At 43.2% G+C, this 20637-nt stretch overlaps 1 protein-coding gene across 2 annotated transcripts in view; it reads right to left on the bottom strand.

Annotated features, from left to right (window-relative positions):
* LOC122791676 (cat eye syndrome critical region protein 2 homolog) overlaps window positions 1–20637 on the bottom strand; it is an 874492-nt gene that overhangs the window by 582429 nt on the left and 271426 nt on the right. For both annotated transcript variants that reach the window (XM_044059524.1, XR_006363185.1), the window contains one exon: window positions 22–116. In XM_044059524.1, coding sequence (XP_043915459.1) covers window positions 22–116 — 95 coding nt within the window. The remainder of the gene's footprint in view (window positions 1–21; window positions 117–20637) is intronic.

The following is a 20637-nucleotide window of genomic DNA, read 5'->3' as shown; positions in this document are numbered from 1 at the left end:
AGTACATTATACATTTCTTACGTGATATCGGTGCGTTGATAACATCCTTGCAACAAACGAGTAATTAAATCTTCCAAGAAGTTCCAATTTTCACCTAGTAAAGCCCCTTCCAAGTCCTAAAAAAGTACACACACATATATATATAAGTCATTGCTGCATTTTTTCTTTGTTTTATTCATTTACTTTGAACAAACAGGTGGATGGGCCACAAGGACCCTTCTACAGTCATGCCCTAGTTACAAATATGTAAAGAAATAAGGCAAAGTGCATAATCATAAATAGCAAATTGTACTGCATACAGTAGCAATATCAGTATCAATCATAAAACAAAGTATGTACACCAAAATGTACAGTCAGCATTATGCAGGATGGCAATTAAGTGTGGGAAAATCTATGACCAAAAGAACTAATCTAGGTCTGAATAACAAAGGACCAAGTCAGAGATAAAAGTACCACTATCTGAACTGATGAAGATAAAGCATTAATACAGTTATCGTAACCAAGAACAAAAAACACCAAGAAAAACTGTAATGAAGAGGAAGTGCTGAAGTTGCACAGACAAAATTCTTTATTCAGTTTGAGTGCTTTCGTCCGTAACAATGAATAAACAGGACTTCATCAGAACACTGACTGAATGCAGTCACCTCCCTTAAATACACTAAATGATTAACAATTAAGCAATTAGACAATTAAGAATATAACACAAAAATGTATTAAATAAAAAAATGCAAGCTATTAATGCAAAATTAAGACCAATGACTAAACAATAAATTCAAGAAAATAGATATACACCTTTGAGCAAAACACTAATATTTTAAATTTCACTACAAAAAAAGTACAGTTGTGTACCTACCATAAATGTAGATGTTCGAGTGTATTCACTGTTGCAGTCATTACTCTTGGGTTATCCTGCTAGCAGGCTACCCGCAGTCGGCCTGAATTCCAAAGTCCTGGTCCGGCGTCGGTTGCTGTCGCCTCTTCCCTGATGTCAGTGCGCCAGGGGTATAAAAGATGCAGCTGACGCCATTTCCTTCAGTTTTTCTTGCCCCAGATGTCAGGTGCCCCCAAAAGGGTAAGCTAAATATATTATGCCAATAAACATACATGCAGTAAAAAAACATTTCCTTTATCTACAAGCAAATACACCACACAGGTTGTATAGAATAGAGAAGTACAGATAAACCCCAGCAAAAGAAAGGGGGACGGTGGGAGGGTAACCTGGACTGCAACAGTGAATACAGTCGAACATCTACATTTACGGTAGGTACACAACTGTACTATGTTCATCGTGTTTCACTGTTGCAGGCATTACTCTTGGGTTGAATCCCAAAGCTGAGGATGGGTGGCTGGGCTAAATAGGATTAGGAGAGGCTATGAGGCCTTGTAGAACTGCAGTGGCAAAGCCTGCTCTGGATTTAGAGTAAAGAGGTAAGTGGTAGTGCTTTGTAAAAGTGTGTACTGAACTCCAAGTTGCAGCCTCTAAGATGTCTTTGGTTGGTACTCCTCTGAGGAAGGCTGCTGCTCCTCTGGTAGAATGAGGCCTAATGCCCTTAGGCACTGATTTGCCATGCTGAGAATAGCAGAAAAGTACAGTTTTTTACCTACCATAAATGTAGATGTTCGAGTGTTCACACTGCTGCAGTCATCACACTTGGGTTATCTGCCATCAGGCAGTCCCGCAGTTGGCCCGAGATCCAAAGTCTTGGTCTGGCATCGGTTGCTGTCGCTTCTTCCCTGACGTCAGTGCGACAGGGGTATAAAAGAGGCAGCCGACGCCATTTTCTTCAGTTTTTCTTGCCCCAGATGTCAGGTGCCCCCAAATAGGAAGGCAATACATAATCCTAAGTAAATTACATAAGTAGAAAACAATAGCTACAGCTGTGAGCAAATACACCATATAGAAATACACCTTAGAGATACAAACAGGGAGCTATAGATAAAACCCAGGTAAAAAGAGTGGAAGGTGGGAGGGTAACCTGGACTGCAGCAGTGTGAACACTCGAACATCTACATTTATGGTAGGTACAAAACTGTACTATGTTCATCATGTTACACTGCTGCAGTCATCACACTTGGGTTGAATCCCAAAGCTAAGGCTGGGCGGTTGGTACTAAACAGGGTTTGGAGAAGCTAGTAGGCCCTGCAAAACTGCAGTGGCAAAGCCAGCTCTGGTTTTTGAGAATAGAGGTAAATGGTAGTGCTAGGTGAAGGTGTGCACTGAACTCCAAGTTGCAGCTTCCAAAATATCCTTGGTTGGTACCCCTCTGAGAAAGGCTGCTGATGTTGCTGTAGCCCTGGTGGAATGAGGCCTAATGTTACCAGGTACAGGTTTCCCATGGTGTGTGTAGCAGAAACGGATACAATGTCCTATCCATTTTGAAATGGTCTGTTTTGATATAGGCTTTCCTTGAGATCCTGCAGCATAGGATACAAAGAGCTGATCAGATTTTCTGAAAACCTTTGTTTTATCCAAGTAGAAACGTAATTGCCTGTGAATGTCCAAAGAGTGTAGGAGCCTTTCCCCTTTATTCTGGGGGTTTGGATAAAAGGTGGGTAAATGAATGGTTTGGTTTAGAGACACACTAGATACTACATTTGGCATAAAGGAAGGGTTAGTGCATGAAGAGACTCTGTCTTGATGAAAAATGATGAAAGGCTCCACTGCCATTAGGGCCTGTAGCTCTGAGACTCTTCGTGCTGAAGTTATTGCTAGCAGCAGGGCAGTTTTCCATGACAAAAACTGTAAATCAGCCGAAAAAGCTGGCTCAAAGGGTGGTAGTGTAAGTTTTTCCAAAACAAAATTGAGGTCCCAAGTTGGTGTTGGTGCTCTTCGTGACGGTCTTATGTTCTTAGCCCCTCTGAGGTACTCTCTTAATAATGGATGTGAAAAAATAGGAGGATCCGTGTTGTAATGAGCTGAAACAGCTTAAGCGTGGATCTTTATAGAGGAAAAGGAAAGGCTTTTGTGCAACATCTCAGTTAAATATTGCAAAATCTGAGGAATATTTGGGACAAGAGGATTTTGGCCTTTAGCCTGGTTCCAGGCGCAGAATCTTTTCCATTTGTCTGAGTAGGTTTTCCTGGTGCTGGGTCTCCTGGCCTCCAGAATGACATCCATAACAGCTGTAGAGAGAAGTGCTGACTGGTTGTTTAGGTAATCTGCCATGCAGCCAGATTTAAAGTCTTGAGCTGGCTGTGTAGAATCCGATTGGTTTGCTGAGTCAGCAGGTGAGGAATTTGAGGAAAAATCCATGGTGGGGCTTGAGCCATGTTCCTTAATATTGGATACCAGTGCTGGCGTGGCCAGTCTGGAGCAATGAGTATCATTTGTGGCCTCTCTAATCTGGCTTTTAGCAGCACCTTTGCCAGAAGAGGCAGTGGAGGAAAGGCATACACTGTTAGTGTTTTCCAACTGAATGAGAGAGCGTCCACTTTCCAAGCTAGAGTGTGGTATGTCCTTGTGCAAAACTTTCGCAGTTGGTAGTTTTGGGGGGAGGCAAACAGATCTAGTTCTGGGCTCCCCCATTTCTGAGTTATCACTGTGAATACTTCTGGGTCTAGTTTCCACTCGTGAGGATCCATGATATTTCTGCTTAGTTTGTCTGCCAATGTATTTTTCTTTCCTGGCAGGAATTGTGCTTGTAGTTGAACTTGATAGGTCAGTGCTGTGTTCCACAAGGTCATTGCTTGCCTGCATAGGGGGTAGGAATGTGTGCCCCCTTGTTTGTTTATGTGCCATATCACTGTGGTGTTGTCCGTCTTGATTAGAAGTTGTCCTGGATGCAGGAGGTCCTTGAAAGCTGTTAGGGCATTTTATACAGCTAGCATCTCTTTTTGATTGATGTGGAGATGCATTTGATCTGCAGACCATTTGCCCTGAATACACTGTCCTGCCATGTGTGCTCCCCAGATGTAATCCGATGTACCTGTTGTCATTGTTTGCCTGGCTGTGGGCAAGGTGAAAGGCTGACCCTTGTTGAGGTGACATGCCTGAGCCCACCATAGAAACTCCTGTTGAAAGCAGGGAATTAGTGGTATTATTGTTTCCATGCTGTGGCTGTGTTGAGTCCATACGCTTTTCAGGTACCATTGTAATTTCCTCATATGCAGTTTGGCATATGATATTAGTAGTATGCAAGATGCCATGAATCCCAAGGCCTGCAGAATTTTTCTTGCAGGGAGTTGGGTCTTTGTTGCCATCATTTTGAAGTATTGAGTCAGTTATCCTTGCTTGTCTGGTGTGAGATAAGCCATCTGGGCCGTTGTATTTAAGCTGGCACCCAGGAATATTATGTCTTGTGAGGGCACTAGTTTTGACTTATTTTCGTTTACTGTGTACCCTAGGTAACTTAGTAGGTTTTTTACAAACACCAGATGTTTTAAAAGAATGTCCTTGCTGTCTGCTTGAATAAGGCAGTCATCCAGGTATGGATATATTTGGATTCCTCTGTCTGCAGTATGCAATTACTGGTGCCAGGCATTTTGTGAAGACCCTGGGCACAGTAGATAAGCCAAACGGCAGTGCAGAGAATTGGTAATGAGTTGTACCTGCTATAAATCGGAGGTATCTTCTGCAATTTTGTCTGATAGGGACATGCAGGTATGCCTCCTTGAGGTCCAACGTTACTAGCCAAGCCTTCTTGCCCAGCATGGGAAGAAGTTGCTGTAGTGTGAGCATCTTGAATTTGGGTACTTCCAGGTAGGTGTTTAGAATTGAAAGGTCCAGAATGGGTCTCCAGGCTTTGTCCTTTCGGGGAACCAGAAAGAGTCTTGAGTAAAATCCTTGTCCTTGCTCCTGTGTAGGAACCTGTTGAATGGCTCTCATGTCCATGAGTGCTGTAATTTGTCTTTGAGCCTCTGCCCATTGATTTGATGGCAGGTTTGGCATTCCTTTTATCCTTGGTAAAGTGTGAAAGTGGAACCTGTATCCTTGAGTTACAATATTTAGGACCCATTTGTCTTTTGTGATGATGTGCCAATTGTCTGCAAAAAGTGCAAGTTTTCCTCCCAAGGGAGCTGCAAAGAGTGATTTGCTTGGCAGTCTGAGGGGTAAGTCATTGTGATTGTCTTCTGATAGTTTGAGACCTGTCTTCTCCTCCTTTCTAGGTTGTGGCACCCCATTGTCATGGCTTGTAAGAGCCTTGTGGCTGACCTCTGCCCCTTGGGCGTCTGTATTTGCCCCTCTGAGGTCTGTCAGAAGTTGGAAAGGACCAGTTTTTGGTTGGCCAATTTCTGCTGAAACGAGGGGGTTGGACCTGTAAAAAAATCCTTGACCGTCTGCATAGATTTTGCCTTATCCTCCATTTTCTTTAAAACCTCTTCTGCTTTCACACCAAATAAAACATCCTGCTGTAAGGGTGCATCCAATAACTTTGCTTTAACATGATCAGGTAAAGTTTGTTCTTTTAACCAAGCATGCCTACGAATGACAGACCCTGTTACAGCTGCTCTGCAAGAATCTTCCAATGAATCAAATCCACATTGCAAAGTATGTTTTCCCACTTGTTCTGCTGCATGCAACAAATCTTGCATTTCCTTGTAATCAGGCTGCTCTGTATGAGTGCGTATTTTTTGTTTTAATTGAGACATCAAATATTGTTGATATTTCAGCATGTGAAACTGGCAATTCAAGGCCCTCATAGCTAGAGTAGCTGAGGTATATACTTTCTTTCCCCATCTGTCTAGTGCTCTAGAATCCCTTTCAGACGGTACAGAATTTTTAGCAATAGAGGCCTTAACCCCTTTGGGACCCTGGGAAATGGTTTCTGAGTCAGCAACAGAGCTTTTATATAGGAATTTAGGTGAGTCAGGGACTCTGTAGTATCTGTCTGGTTCGGCTGGTGCAGGGTAGTAAGAGGAACTCTCGGAGCCTTTTCTTAGAATCAGAGTAATCCTGGCCTTCCCAGTGGAAATGTTCCCTCATGGTATGTAAAGTTTCCCCAAAAGAGCAGTCTTCTGGGAAAGATGCTGAAGGAATAGACTCTTCAGCATCAGAGTCTTCATAAGGGGGAAAAGAGTACTCCTGTTCCTCAGAAGAATCTGAGGAAATGGAAACCTGGTCAGAGGAAGCGTAGTCCTCCTCCTGTCTAGGCCTTTTATCAGGTGGGGGATGAGAACCCCTGATTAGGGTAATTAAGTCTTCGGCCATCTTAAGCATCTGTTTCTTAGGCATGGGGCCTTGCACTGGAGACTGCTGTACAGGCTTCCTTACTTTTAATGGAGTTTTCAGTTTTGCAAAAGATTTAATAGTAAGTGTAGTCAGTCTGAAGACACCTTCAGCAACTGACGGCCTTTCAACTGCACCGGAATCCCCATCAGCCATGGAGTCAGAAGGGCCTAAAGATAAAGGCTCTGGAGGCCCTGCTTTTCTCCGCTTGGGTGTCGGATGCAGGCTAGGGTTCTAAATCAGCGGTCGTCAGGGGCTGTGTAGGCGCCTCACTGAAAACCAGAGAACAGGCGACTGGGCTAGCAGAGGCCTCGGTGTCTGGTTTGGGTCTCAGCTGCCTGTCCTTATCTTTGCACTTTTTATGCATCCCGGTCGTCGGTTGCTCCGACGGCATGGTATAATTAAATTTTCTACCAAAATAATGTTGGGCGAAATCAATAGTTCGTTTGTTAAACCTAGCACAAAACTGACAACCTTTGACGTCGTGGTCTGGGCCTAGGCAAGGGATACAATAAGAATGAAAATCCTTATGAGGTATTTGCTTCCCACAAGAAATGCAATTATTAACTTTTTCTGACATCGGACTGAGGCAAGAAAACGTTCCCCAACGGGGTACTTGGCTTTATTGAAGACTTCGGTCTGAAATTCTATTTGAAAATCTCAGGAGTCGGCCGATCGGCACTTGCGAACTGCTTCTGCTTCGGGCACCGCGCGGCAAGAAAGACTGAAGAAAATGGCGTTGGCTGCCTCTTTTGTACCCCTGTCACACTGACGTCAGGGAAGAAGCGACAGCAACCGATGCCGGACCAAGACTTTGGAACTCAGGCCGACTGCGGGACCGCCTGACGGCAGATAACCCAAGTGTGATGACTGCAGCAGTGTAACACGATGAACATTGGATGCAATGGCCTATCCATTTAGAAATAGTCTGTTTTGAGATAGCCTTTCCTTGTGATCCTGCAGCATAAGACACTAAAAGTTGCTCAGTCTTTCTGAAAGCTTTAGTTCTGTCCAAGTAGAAGCATAGCTGCCCGTTATGTCCAAAGAATGCAGAATTTTCTCACCCTTGTTCTGTGGGTTTGGATAAAAGGTAGGCAAGTGAATGGTTTGGTTGAGGGCCACACTGGACACCACCTTAGGTATAAATGTTGGGTTTGTCCTCAGAGAAACCCTGTCTGGATGAAAAATGATAAAAGGTTCCACAGCCATGAGTGCTTGTAACTCCGAGACTCGTCTTGTGGAGGTTATTGCTAGGAGCAGAGCTGTTTTCCAGGATAAGAATTTTATATCCGCTGTTGCGGCTGGCTCAAAAGGAGGCAGTGTGAGTTTTTCCAAGAAATAATTGAGGTCTCATGCCGGAATTGTTGCTCTCCTTGGAGGCCTGATGTTTTTGGCCCCTCTGAGGTACTATCTTATTAAAGGATGAGAAAAAATAGGTGATTCCGTATTGTAATGGGCTGAAATGGCACAGGCATGAATCTTAACTGATGAAAAGGAAAGGCCTTTGTTCAGCATCTCAGTTAGGTATTGTAAAATCTGAGGGATATTTGGTACATACATGTCAATGCCTTGTTCCTGGTTTCAAGCACAGAATCTCTTCCATTTTTCTGCATAAGATTTTCTGGTACTGGGCCTCCTGGCCTCCAAGATAACATCCATAACAGCTTTTGAAAGAGGAGTGTTCTGAATGGCTACATTATCCGCCATGCTGCCAGATTTAAGGTCCTGAGTTGGCTGTGCAGGATCTGATTGTTTTGTTGGGTCAGCAAGTGAGAAGTTTGAGGCAATATCCATGCTGGGCCTTGAGACAAGCTCTTTAGGATTGGGTACCAGTGCTGGTGTGGCTAGTCTGGTGCAATCAGTATCATTTTTGGCTTCTCTTGTCTGGCCTTTAGGAGTACCCTGGGAAGGAGAGGCAGTGGAGGAAAGGCATATACTGTTAGATTTTTCCAGCTGAAGGATAGGGCGTCCACTCTCCATGCTTGTTTGTGATAAATCCTTGTGCAAAATCTCTGTAACTGGTAGTTGTGAGGGGAGGCAAATAGATCTATGTCTGGGCATCCCCATTTCCTTGTTATCATGCTGAAGACTTGTGGATCCAGTTTCCACTCGTGGGGATCCATGAGGTTTCTGCTTAGTTCGTCCGCCAGAGTATTTGTTTTTCCTGGCAGGAATTGTGCTTGCAGGTGAATTTGATATGTCAATGCTGCGTCCCATAAGGTCATTGCTTATCTGCAGAGGGGGTAGGGATGTGTACCTCCCTGCTTGTTTATGTACCACATGGCCGTAGTATTGTCTGTCTTTATCAGTAGCTGTCCTGGTTGAAGTAGATCCTTGAAAGCTGTCAGGGAATTCTGAACAGCTAGTATCTCTTTTTGATTGATGTGAAGATGCATCTGGCTTGCAGGCCATGTGCCCTGAATACATTTTCCTGCCATATGGGGCCCCCAGGCATAATCTGATGCATCCGTTGTCAGTGTCTGCCTGGCTGTGGGTAAAGTGAATGGCAGACCCTTGTTGTGGTAACAGGCCTGTGCCCACCATCGAAACTCCTGTTGCAGGCAGGGAATGAGGGTAATTACTGTCTCCAGGCTGTGGCAATGCTGAGTCCAAACACTTTTTAGATACCATTGTAGTTTCCTCATATGCAGTCTGGCATATGGAATTAGTAGAATGCAGGATGCCATGAAACCCACGGCCTGCAGGATTTTCCTTGCAGATAACTGGGTCTTTGTTGTCAACTTTTTGAAGTAAGAAGTCAGTTAATTTTGTTTGTCTGGCGTGAGATACACCATCTGGGCAGTTGTATTTAAGCTTGCACCCAGGAATATTATCTCTTGAGAGGGTACTAGTTTTGATTTCTTTTCGTTTACTGTGTACCCTAGGCAAATTAATAATCTTTTTACAAACACCAGATGCTTAAGAAGAATGTCTTTGTTCTCTGCTTGAATAAGGCAGTCGTCCAAGTAGGGATATATTTGAATTCCTCTTTGTCTGCAAAATGCAATTACTGGTGCCAGGCATTTTGTGAAGACCCTGGGCGCAGTAGATAAGCCAAAGGGCAGTGCAGAGAATTGGTAGTGCATTGAGCCAGCTATGAATCTGAGGTATCTCCTGCAAGATTGTCTGATTGGGACATGCAGGTATGCGTGTTTAGTAAAGACAGGTCCAGTATTGGTCTCCAGGCTTTGTCCTTTCTGGGCACTAAGAAAAGTCTGGAGTAAAATCCTTGCTCCTGCTCTTGTTGTGGTACTTGTTGAATGGCCCTCACGTCCATAAGGGCTGTAATTTGCTTTTGTGCTTCTGCCCACTGATTGTGTGGCAGGTCTGGCATACCTTTTGCCCTTGGTAGGGTGTGAAAATGGAACCTGTAGCCTTGGGACACTATGCTCAAGACACATTTGTCTTGGGTAACCACTTGCCAATTTGATGAAAAAAGTGCTAGTTTTCCCCCTAAGGGGGCTGCCAAAAGAAAAGTGCTTGGATCTGGCAGAGGAAAGTCATTGGGACTGTTTCCTGTAAGGTTGTGATTTGTCTTCTCCACTTTTGGAGGTAGGAGCACCCCATTGTTTAGGCCTGTATGAGCCTTGGGGCTGAAATCTGCCTCTGGGACGTCTGTATCTTTGTGGTCTGTCTGACACTGAAAAGGACCAATTTTTAGAAGGCCAGTTCCTGCTAAATCTGGGTGGCTGTACCTGTAAGAAATCCTTAACTGTCTGTATGGATTTCGCTTTATCCTCCATTTTCTTCAACACCTCTTCTGCTTTAGCACCAAACAAAGTATCATGCTGTAATGGGGCATCTAATAATTTTGCTTTAACATGATCAGGCAGATTCTGTTCCTTTAACCAAGCATGCCTTCTAATAACAGAACCTGTAGCAGCGGCCCTGCAAGAGGCCTCCAGTGAATCATAAACACATTGCAAAGTATGCTTTCCCACTTGTTCAGCTGCATGCAATAAATCCTGCATTTCCTTGTTCTCTGAACATTCAGAATTTGTCAACATTTTCTGTTTAAGCAGTGACATTAAGTATTGCTGATATTTAAGCATATGAAACTGACAATTTAAAGCCCTTACAGCCAAGGTAGCAGAAGTGTAAACTTTTTTCCCCCATCTGTCCAGTGCACTAGAATCCCTATCAGAGGGGACAGGGTTTTTTGCAGTGGAAGCTTTGACCCCTTTGGGACCCTGAGATATAGTTTCTGGGTCAGCAGCGGGGTTTTTATATAGGAATTTATGAGAATCCGGGACCCTGTAGTATCTGTCTGGCTTAGCAGGTGCAGGGGGTAAAGAGTCAGGGGACAGGCCGGACTCAGAAAATACATCATCTACAATGTCTAGAACAGGTGGAATAGCAAGGGGTCTGTGCTGAGGAAGAAGCAGAAAGTCTCTGAGCCTTTTCTTAGATTCAGAATAATCTTGGCTCTCCCAGTGGAAATGCTCCCTCATGGTATGCAGGGTTTCCCCAAAAGAATAATCCTCAGGAGGAGAGGCTGAAGGAATGGATTCTTCAGCATCAGAGTCCTCATAGGGAGGAATAGAATAATCCTGTTCAGAAAAGGAATCTGAGGAAATAGAAACCTGATCAGAAGAATCATATTCTGTCTCTTGCCTAGGCCTCTTATCAGGAGGGGGGTGGGAACCCCTGATCAAAGTAATTAGGTCTTCGGCCATTTTAAGCACCTGTTTTTTAGGCATGGAAGTCTGAATAGGAGAATTCTGTACTTGCTTCTTTGTCTTTAGAGCTGCTTTAGTCTTTGTCTTTGAAGCTGAAGATGGTTTAACATATAACTGTGTAGGTCTGAAGACACCCTCAGAAGCCGATGCCTGCTCAGCGGCTCCGGACCCATCTGAGGGAATGATTCCAGAGTGTCCAATACCTTGAGTATCCAGAGGCCCAGTCGGCTCCACGTGGGAGTGGGAAGCGACCTGTGGCTCTGAGGTAGCAGGCGCCAGGGGCTGCGAAAGCGCCTCACTGGGAACCGGCGATTGGCCTAACGGAGGCCTCGTCGTTGGTTTTGGACCTCGGATGCCTATCCTTTTCCTTGTCCTTGCGTTTTTTGTAAACTCCGGTTGTCGGCTGTTTTGATGGCATTATATGATTAAATCTTCGGCCAAAGTAATGAAATGCAAAATCGAACCGACGCTTAATAGTGCGTTGGTTAAATCTAGCACAAAACCGACAGCTAGCAACATTGTGGTCAGGGCCTAGGCAAGGAATACAGTAAGAGTGAAAATCCATATAAGGTATTTGCTTCCCACAAGAAATACAATTGTTAACTTTTTCTGACATCAGTCTGGAGCAAGAAAAAAGTTTCCCCAACGGGGTACTTAGCTTTAATGAAGACTTCAGTTCTGAAATTCGGATTTGAAAATCTCATGAGTCGGCCGACCAGCACTTGCGAACTGCTTTTGCTTCGGGCACCGCGCGGCAAGAAAGACTGAAGAAAATGGCGTCGGCTGCATCTTTTATACCCCTGGCGCACTGACGTCAGGGAAGAGGCGACAGCAACCGACGCCGGACCAGGACTTTGGAATTCAGGCCGACTGCGGGTAGCCTGCCAGCAGGATAACCCAAGAGTAATGACTGCAACAGTGAAACACGATGAACATCAACCATAGTGTTTCATTTTTAAAATACTTGTTATCCTAATACATTCATTTAACTCTGGCCTTATAGCAGCATTAAGTTGCAATTGCCAACGAAGCTCACAAGCTTTAAGTTGTTCAGGAACAATCCTGCCTTGTTGATCACTATTAAGTTGCTGTACTGCTAAGAATTTAAAATTATGGTCACCAAAACTTTGAATATGCCTGCTAAATGCGTTGGTGTTAACAGCCTTGGATATATCTAACATATGTTCGTAGAGCCTACTTTTAAAATTCCTAGCACTCTTTCCCACATAAAAAGTTGGGCATGATGTACACTTGGAGATATAAACTACATTCTTGGGTAAACAATTATAATGTCCATAAATTTTAATCTTAAAATTATTAAAGGAAATGACATCCGTTTCTAAAATGTTTTTACACTGTGTACACCTGCCACATTTGTAATTACCAACTTTTTTGTTAATCTGCCCAACTTTAACACAGCTTTGACTTGTCCCTAAAATGTCTTGAAGGCCTCCGCGAAATGACAAAGGCGCAGCCAGGCCTGCCTTCTAAGGGCGACTCCTGAGCTTGCTGCCCTACTCGCTCCCTTGGCTGCATATGAAATGAGCCGCATGGAGGAGTTAATGATGGAATTGAGGGTAGACACCTGGGTGTTAACAGTCTGGGCCACCGCCTCAGGCACGTTAATCACAAGAGTCTCTCCTAACTCCTTGAGGAGATCTCTCTGGAGCAGAGTAAAATGAGACAGGTAGTTCAGCGACCGTAAGGTAAAGGTTGCTGACGAGAGGGTACGCTTCCCGTACCGGTCCATGGTCCTAGACTCCTTGTAAGGAGGATGGACGGAGAAAGAAGTCTCTGCTACTTCCTTCTGAGTGGCCGCCACCACCACCATGGTATCCACAGGGACTCCTTTGGACAAAACTCCTTACCCGGGGGAGCAGAAAGAAATTTATTGGGTCTCCTGGGTACGGGTTCCACAGAATCAGGGTTCTCCCACACCCTCCAACAAATTAAATCCAGGAGCTCGTCGAAGGGTGGGGACACCCAGGAGGCTGAGGGCTGAGCACCAAAGGCCTTCAGGAAGACGACTCCTCCTCGGAGGGGGCTTTGGACGGCCAGTCACCTCTTTGCCTCAATATCTCCAGAATGTCGGAGAAGGAAACATCATCAGAGGATGATTTGGGGGACCCCTCCGATTCCTCAAGGTCAGTATCTGAGGTGAGAGACTCATCCTGGGAGTCTATGTGCTTCCTCTTGCACATTTTCTTTCTAGGGGGCTCCTCAGGCAAGAACTCTGAAGGGCCCTCAGAAACTTGGGGATCACTCGTGGGGGTATCCCTAGGCCTTGGGGCTCCGCTGTCTACAGATAGGTGTTGATCAGAGGCTCTCACCGGAGTGGTAGGGGACAGAATGATCGACCCGCATGATGTAGCTGACGATCTGGCCAGCGCAGTCCGCATGGCCTCAAAGGCGGCCCCCCCCGAGTCCGAGGACCGGCCAGCCTCTGAGACCATGACAGCAGTCGGGGTTCCTCAAGCCGAGGCACCGAGCAGGAGACTAGGAACCGAAATGTGTCCCAAGGTGTCCCCCTCGGGCCCGACTGAAGAATCCCGAGTGCCGAACCCCGTGGATGTCGCCGACGTCAGTACCGATAGGCCTGGAGGGGCCATCGGAACCGACCTAGGAACAGCACATGGAGCGGAACATTCTGGCTCCGAAGACAGAGATGCGCTCAGAGGAGGAATGATCGAAGAAGGTATTGGGACAGGCTCCGGAGCCGACTGGGACAGAGCCGAAAACAATTTTGCCAAAACCAGTGACTGGAGGAGCCTCTGCACCACCCTATCGACATCCACATCTGAAAGAGTCCTGGAGGATTTGGAGGACAGGGAGGGAGATCGAGATCTCCTCTCAGGTGACACTGGTCTAAGACTGGGCAATCGGCTCCGAAGAGGTTCCAATATAATTGGAGCCGACGCCAGTTCCATCAACACTGACACTTCCTGTGGCCCCGAGGGCAGTGGAGGCGAGGAGGTCGAAGCAAGTTTTGTGACTTTCTCCGGTGGCTCTGAGGAAACTGAAGGAGCCAGAGATCTCTTTTTTGACTTTGAGGATTTTGATTTAGAACTGGAAGCAGAATCCATGGCCTCCTCGAATGAGGGTTTCAAGAGTCCCTTTAGAATTAGCTTATTCTTTCTTTCTTGGAGCACCCTGGGACTAAAAGCATGGCAGAAGCTGCAGGACTCCTGCAGATGGATTGCTCCCAGGCAATAAACGCAAACAGAATATCCATCGGTGATGAACATCCTGTAACCACACTTAGAGCACTTTTTAAAATCAGAAGGTTTGTGCTCCTTGGAATCTTTGGACATATTTTAAACAAGTAATCACAAATACCACAACAATGAACAAGTCACTGTCTGACAGGAAAAACGACACAGACACGCAAAACACCACTAAACGTGGGAACAAGTTTTTTTACACAACACAGCACACACAGTCCTCAGAAGGGACACACACTGAGACGACTAGGGCTAAAAACCTCTAACTAAAATGTTTTTTTTTTTTACCATGTACACAGAAGGGAAACGGACACTAAAACCTCTAACTCAAACGGTTTTAGAAGCGAAACAATACAGGACAAGAGGGGAGGACTAGGTCCTCTAACTGAAACGGGCCGAGCCCGATAGAACAGTTAGTGGGATACCACAAACCACAATCACACTACAGAAATACCAACACAACACCAATTAGAAATAGCTATTAAAATAGCTTTTTGTTTATAACAAGTTTTCTCAAAATAACAAGAAAAAAGGGTACTTAGCCACAGCCAAGAGTGAGACCACGTCCGAGCTACACGGGCGGCAAATGAGATCTGGGGATATGGAGCAGTGCAGCATGGGATACCTGCTTAGCCCAGCCAATAGAAAACTTCGAGCTAGAAAAGTTTGGCCGAGTCGGAGCAGATATTCGGCTCCAAACCCACGGTTAAGAATGTAGGCGAGATTGGACTACATAACATCAAGTATTTTAAAAATGAAACACTATGGTTGTTTTTTGTAGTGAATTTTAAAATATTAGTGTTTGCTCAAAGGTGTATATCTATTTTCTTGAATTTACTGTTTAGTCATTGGTTTTAATTTTGCATTAATATCTTGCATTTTTAATTAAAATATTTTTTATGTTATATTCTTAATTGTCTAATTGCTTAATGGTTAATCGTTTAGTTTATTTAAGGGAGGTGACTACATTCAGTCAGTGTTCTGATGAAGTCCTGTTTATTCATTGTTATGGACGAAAGTGCTCAAACTGAATAAAGAATTTTGTCTGGTGCAACTTAAGCGTTTCCTCTTCATTACATTAATACAGTGAACTGAATGCTGAGACTGGACAGGAGACGTCATACTTAAAAGAACCTCACAGGAATAAAATGTGCATTAGGTACAATATAAGTGATTAGAAATGAGGATTTAATTTATCATACTACATACTTTGTAAATAGGTAGTCTCTTCAAATTATTATTATTTTTTTTTTTTTATGAAAGCACGCATTTTATTGAACAAAAATCAATAATAGTTCCAGAAAGAAAAAACAAGTGATCACTGTAAACCAAACCTTAATCAAATAAAAGTCCATTCATGAAGGAATATCGGATTACAAGACCAAATATATTGTTTTACTTAGTCTCTGAGATCATCGGGGTAGTCTTCCACCAGTCTGAGTCAAGGAGACTATTTAGCCAGTGTTTTCCTTCACTATCCTGAATCCGACTGCAATAACTACATAACTGAAACCTCCTTCATCAGAGTTGCTAAGTCTGCAAAGGTGAGTGGATGAACAGTTTTCAGGCATTTAGTTACACATTTTTTACTACAAGTAGCAAGAACTTCAACAATCTAGATTTGGGGGAAGACAGAGAAATAAAACGGTGACATCTCCCAGTAAAAAGGCCATCTTATTAATAGTCACCTGTTTCGGCCAAATTAAGTCACATACCTTTTGATACATTAATTTAAAATTAGTTAATATTGGGCAGGCCCAAAAAGGTGTACAGTCTCTCCAATGTGTAAAGGAAGAATGTACAAAGGGTCTGAGTACGTGACTGAAGGCATGTGTAAAGAAGTGAAAAAGTGCTGAATATGTGTTGAGAAACTGTTTGCCCTTTTAAGGAAGGGTCTTATTTCAGGAAATATTCACCTTATATGTATAAATCTGCCTAGCCTAGCAACGAGAATATTATTGTACTGAAGGTATAAGTTTTGAAACTTGTCCAAATCCGATTGCTCAGTATTAGATTTCTTTGTTCTAACAAACTGCTGATGCAGCACATTAAAGGTATACAAGTTATTGATTTTTATACTTTGGGGAGAGTCTGTTGCTGAAACTTTGTCTCCCACATGCATGTGTGTGTTTAATAAAGATTTGAACTGCTACCAAGAGACCGACTCAGTTATTCTCTACCTTAACAAATGATACATGAGGAACACCTCCAACAGACCTTACAGGTTGTGGGATGCATCCTGTGCACTTTAATGGGTGTGTAGAAATATTTACACTGACATTGCCAGCCAAACAACCTACATTTACAAGATTAAGTTGCAGACCTAGGTAGCAGCAACAACCTATCCCACACAGATCTTTCTGTGTGTGTTCATTAAGCACTCCCACATTATTCGATATTTTTGTGTAAGATTTGTCCACATGGTAAGAAGCATTTTTTACAAACTAGCTATTGCTACCTTGGTACCTTTATCAGGACTCCTAGAGTCCACCATCCACTTGATCCACTTCTGCCAGTCCTCTGATTTAACCTTGTATAACTTAACACCCCTTAAGCTTCTCAACTAGTTTCTCATACAGATTCTGACTACCCCAGCCAATACTGTACTGTCCATTCAGCCCCACCCAAGACAGAATACTATCTTTATCTAGTAGTTGTTTCCAGTATATAAGCTCTGTGCACTGCTTGCTTGATCTCTCTAAGGGTCACCAGATACCATGGACCCCAATTCTTTTCCATTTGTTATACAAAACATGACCTGTAGCCAGTAAAGTGGCCATTACAGAAAATTCTTCCCCAACTGACATCATCGTAGCTCAAAAAACTGGGATTCCCTTCTTTATCACAAAAATCCCAGGTGCTTGATATCCCTTCATTTCATGGAAAAAAAATTCCCTGAAGATTTTAATTAGAGCTGCTAAAGTGTATAACTTTAGATCTTGTATGCCTATACTCTCAGTGAATTGCAGAAGGGTCAGATGTTGCCATTTTAGTCTTGATTTATCTCCAACTCAGATTAAATCACGGAGGCTGGGATCAACCTTTTTCCAGAAATGAAGAGGGGATGGCAAGAGGATGACCTGTGAAGAACACAGCATCAATGGCAATACATACCCCAGGCTATAGCTTGTATTCTCTGTGGCATGTCCAAACAGTGGTGCTTCCACATGTGGCAATATGCTTTTACCTTATTTAAAATATTCTTATAAGTGGTATGCAGGGAGGCCATCAAGGAGGGGCCCAGGTGAAGTCCAAATACAAAAAAAAATCCCATCTGCAGCCAGGAAAGGAAATCTGACAAACTGACTTTTACCTACTTTTGTTTTCTCCATATTGATTCTGTACCTCGAGACAGAAAGGCAAAAAAAGTTATGTTCTTGAAACACTAATAGTAGTTCCATCTATGGATTCATAATGTAAATCATTAAGTCATCGGCATACAAGGATAGCTTATTGGATATACCCCAATCAGTACACTCAGAGAAAGGCATTTGTCTAATGTGTGCTGCCAATGATTCAAGATAGGCAACAAAAATCAGGGGAAGGGGACAACTCTGCCATGTTCCTCTACATATAGGGACAGGAACTGAAAGTGATGCCTCTAATTTTAATCTTAATGCGGAACCCAAGTAAAGAGCTTGCAGGACACTTAGAAACTTGGCTGGAAACTGCAGATAGGCTAGTAGCCTTCACAGGAAGTCCCACTGGACTCTGTCGAATGCCTTCTCTGCATCAAAGTTCATCAATAACAGGGTGTGTTGCCAGATTGACTCCTTTTCTATCAATAGAGGGGGCTTAAGGTTGTCACACATGATTTACCTCCTAACAACCCCAGCTTGGTCAGGCTGAGTATTTTATGGAAGGAAAGTCACCACCCTACTTGCAATTATTGCCATGAAAAGGTTATAGTCGTGGATCAAGAATGAGATGGGTCTATAACAGGACTAAGCTGATGGAGTTTCCCAGCTTTGTTTATCTTCTCCAGTACTGCCTCTTTCCAGGTGGAGGGGAGGGGTGCCCCCTGTAAGCATGTGATTTCAGACTTCTGTGAAGGCTGAGACAAATTCTGCCCCTCCCCATTTGTAGATTTCCAATGGAAGACTATCACTACCCAGTGCTCTCCCAGTAGCCATTCTGGCCATGGTGTCTGAAATCTCTTCAGGAATTATTGTAAATACTAACATTTCAGCATCATCTAATCTCTGTGAGTAAGAGGGAGGTGAAAAAATATTTAGCAATAGTCTCTGAAGAGGGAAGAGAGGTACCTTCCTCTGAAAACAAATGTACTACCATAATAACCTCTGGGAAAATGCATAGTTTCTTTGTGCAGGGACAACTTATTTGAAGAACCTGCCTTTCAACCACCTGTTTACAGAGTCGCAGACATAAACATTTGCTTTTGCTACAGGATTGATCAAAATCCTTCCTCTTAAGGGTCTATGGGTTTGTTTCTATCTGTAGGAAAACACATTTTCTATCTGGCTTCTGATGTCCTCCTGTCTTTGTCTAGCCTCTGCTGTTTCTGTATCCAGTTGTCCCTGAAGTCTAAATAGTTTTGCCTGAAGATGAGGAGCTTAGCCCACAGGTCAGATCTTAAGCCTTCCGTGACCACTCTTAAGGACTTGGCAATGTCACCCTTAAATGCATCCCATGCCTCTGAGATTGTATAATTCTCTGTAGTGACACTCACCAATCCCGTGTCGAATAGCACATTACATTTATTACAGAAAACCTGCTTAAGCCTGTCCACATTATCCAAATGCAGTTAGTCTTAAAAAGGCATTATCTGAAATTATGATGGGTGTGTTCATAATACAGAGGAATAGATGTGCATATTCTCTAGTAACAATAAATTTATCAATACAGGAAAAGGTCTTAAAACAGACAGGGAAGAAGATATAGTCCTTGGAAGGCCTTTTTAATAACCTGTGAATGTCTGCCATGCCAAACATATTGCATTTCCTAAACAACTTACCCACAGGTAGTATAAATGCTTTGCTGGGGCCAGTGGATACCTCCTGTGATGACATAACAAAATTTCAATCCCCTCCGCACACAGACATTCCCATCTGCTGTGAAACCCACTCTCTAACCAAAGATGCTAACTCAGTAGAAGGGGTGCTGCCAAGTGGTAGGTATACATTTACTATCATAATATCATGACTCCTCTTTATTAGTACACATCTTCCCTGGTCATCATTCGGTGTTTCATATAGGTGAAATGGAGTACCAGCTCTGATAAGTGTGATCACCCCTCTCTTTCGACCCACTGACACTGAGGAATAATATTCCTGTCAATAACATCTTCAGAGCACAATGGAATGCTCGACTAGTGATAGATGCGTTTCCTGTAGGAGGCTAAAATGCAGCCTTAATACACATAAACATGTAAAAAAAAAAATCTTTGCCTCTGATCATCCACTATTATGTTAATGTTCCATGAAATTAAGCTAAAGAGCATAATCTGTTAGTCCTTACTATGCACCTTGGGAAAACTCACAACTATCAGCTGTATACAATGTCTTTGCCCCTGTCCACAAGGTCATAGACAATTAAAAGGATCAAAATCCATTCTCTCAGAAAAAAAAAAAAATAAAAAATGCAATAAAATGAGGAAACAGTAAAACATTAAACCACCAACATTAACCAAACTGTGCAAAGCAATATAAACATATACATCTGTGCAAAACCATGACAGCAGGTGACAGAAGCCACCTACTGAAATAACTATGAAGTATAAATTTCTAGTCTGTCTGAAAAACAGTACTGAGTTTGTCTTGTTTCCTACAGAAATGAGATTTAGCATGTGCCTGCCTTCCTTACAGGCTCAGATTAAATTCAGATACTTAGCCATTTAAATGAGAGTGAGTGCTCAAATTTACATCAGAGAGCATTTCCCAGTACAACGCTAGCTACATGGATTATTCTTTTCATCCTCCTGCTTCAATCATGTTGCAGCATTGCCCGACCACTAACTTGAGGCACTCACATAAAAACTGGATGCCGGCAAATACTTGCAACTTAAACCAGGGGTGAAAGCAGAAAAGCCATGCTATCAGGTCAAGCTCGCTCTCAAGTCTAAACCCCAAAGGAACTCTCAGTACAAACAGCTTAAACATGGACCTGTAGCATTTTTTGTGGTAAACCAAAACAATACCTATAAAAACAGATAAGCAAGTAATTTGTACACTTACCATGATGAAGACTTTTTATCCAGTTATCAATCAGCTGGATTGACGTCTTCAATGACCATGTCCAAATTACTAGATTCTATCACCTTAGTTTTTTGAAGTGGCCTGTATTTCTTTACTTCTCATGTCCATTTTGCATTTGAACATGGAAAATGATTTAATCAGTAACCTTTGTTCCAATCGTTTGGGACCAAAATGAAAGTTAATAGATACTTCTGACTGACTGGGCTGGACAGCAGCCCAAGGATGCTCTGATAAATGCCTATTCATTTCTTGTGTAGCCTGTTCCACATCAAGAAAAGTTTTAAAACCTGTTTGAAAAACAACTTTAGTGTTGTAGAGTATAACAACTTAAAGCGTACCTTATTTTTTTGAACAGA

This window comes from Protopterus annectens, chromosome 17.part0 (assembly GCF_019279795.1).
Source record: "Protopterus annectens isolate FY-2018-M chromosome 17.part0, PAN1.0, whole genome shotgun sequence".
Taxonomy (NCBI): Eukaryota; Metazoa; Chordata; order Ceratodontiformes; family Protopteridae; genus Protopterus; species Protopterus annectens.
This window is presented reverse-complemented; position numbering and strand designations above follow the sequence as displayed.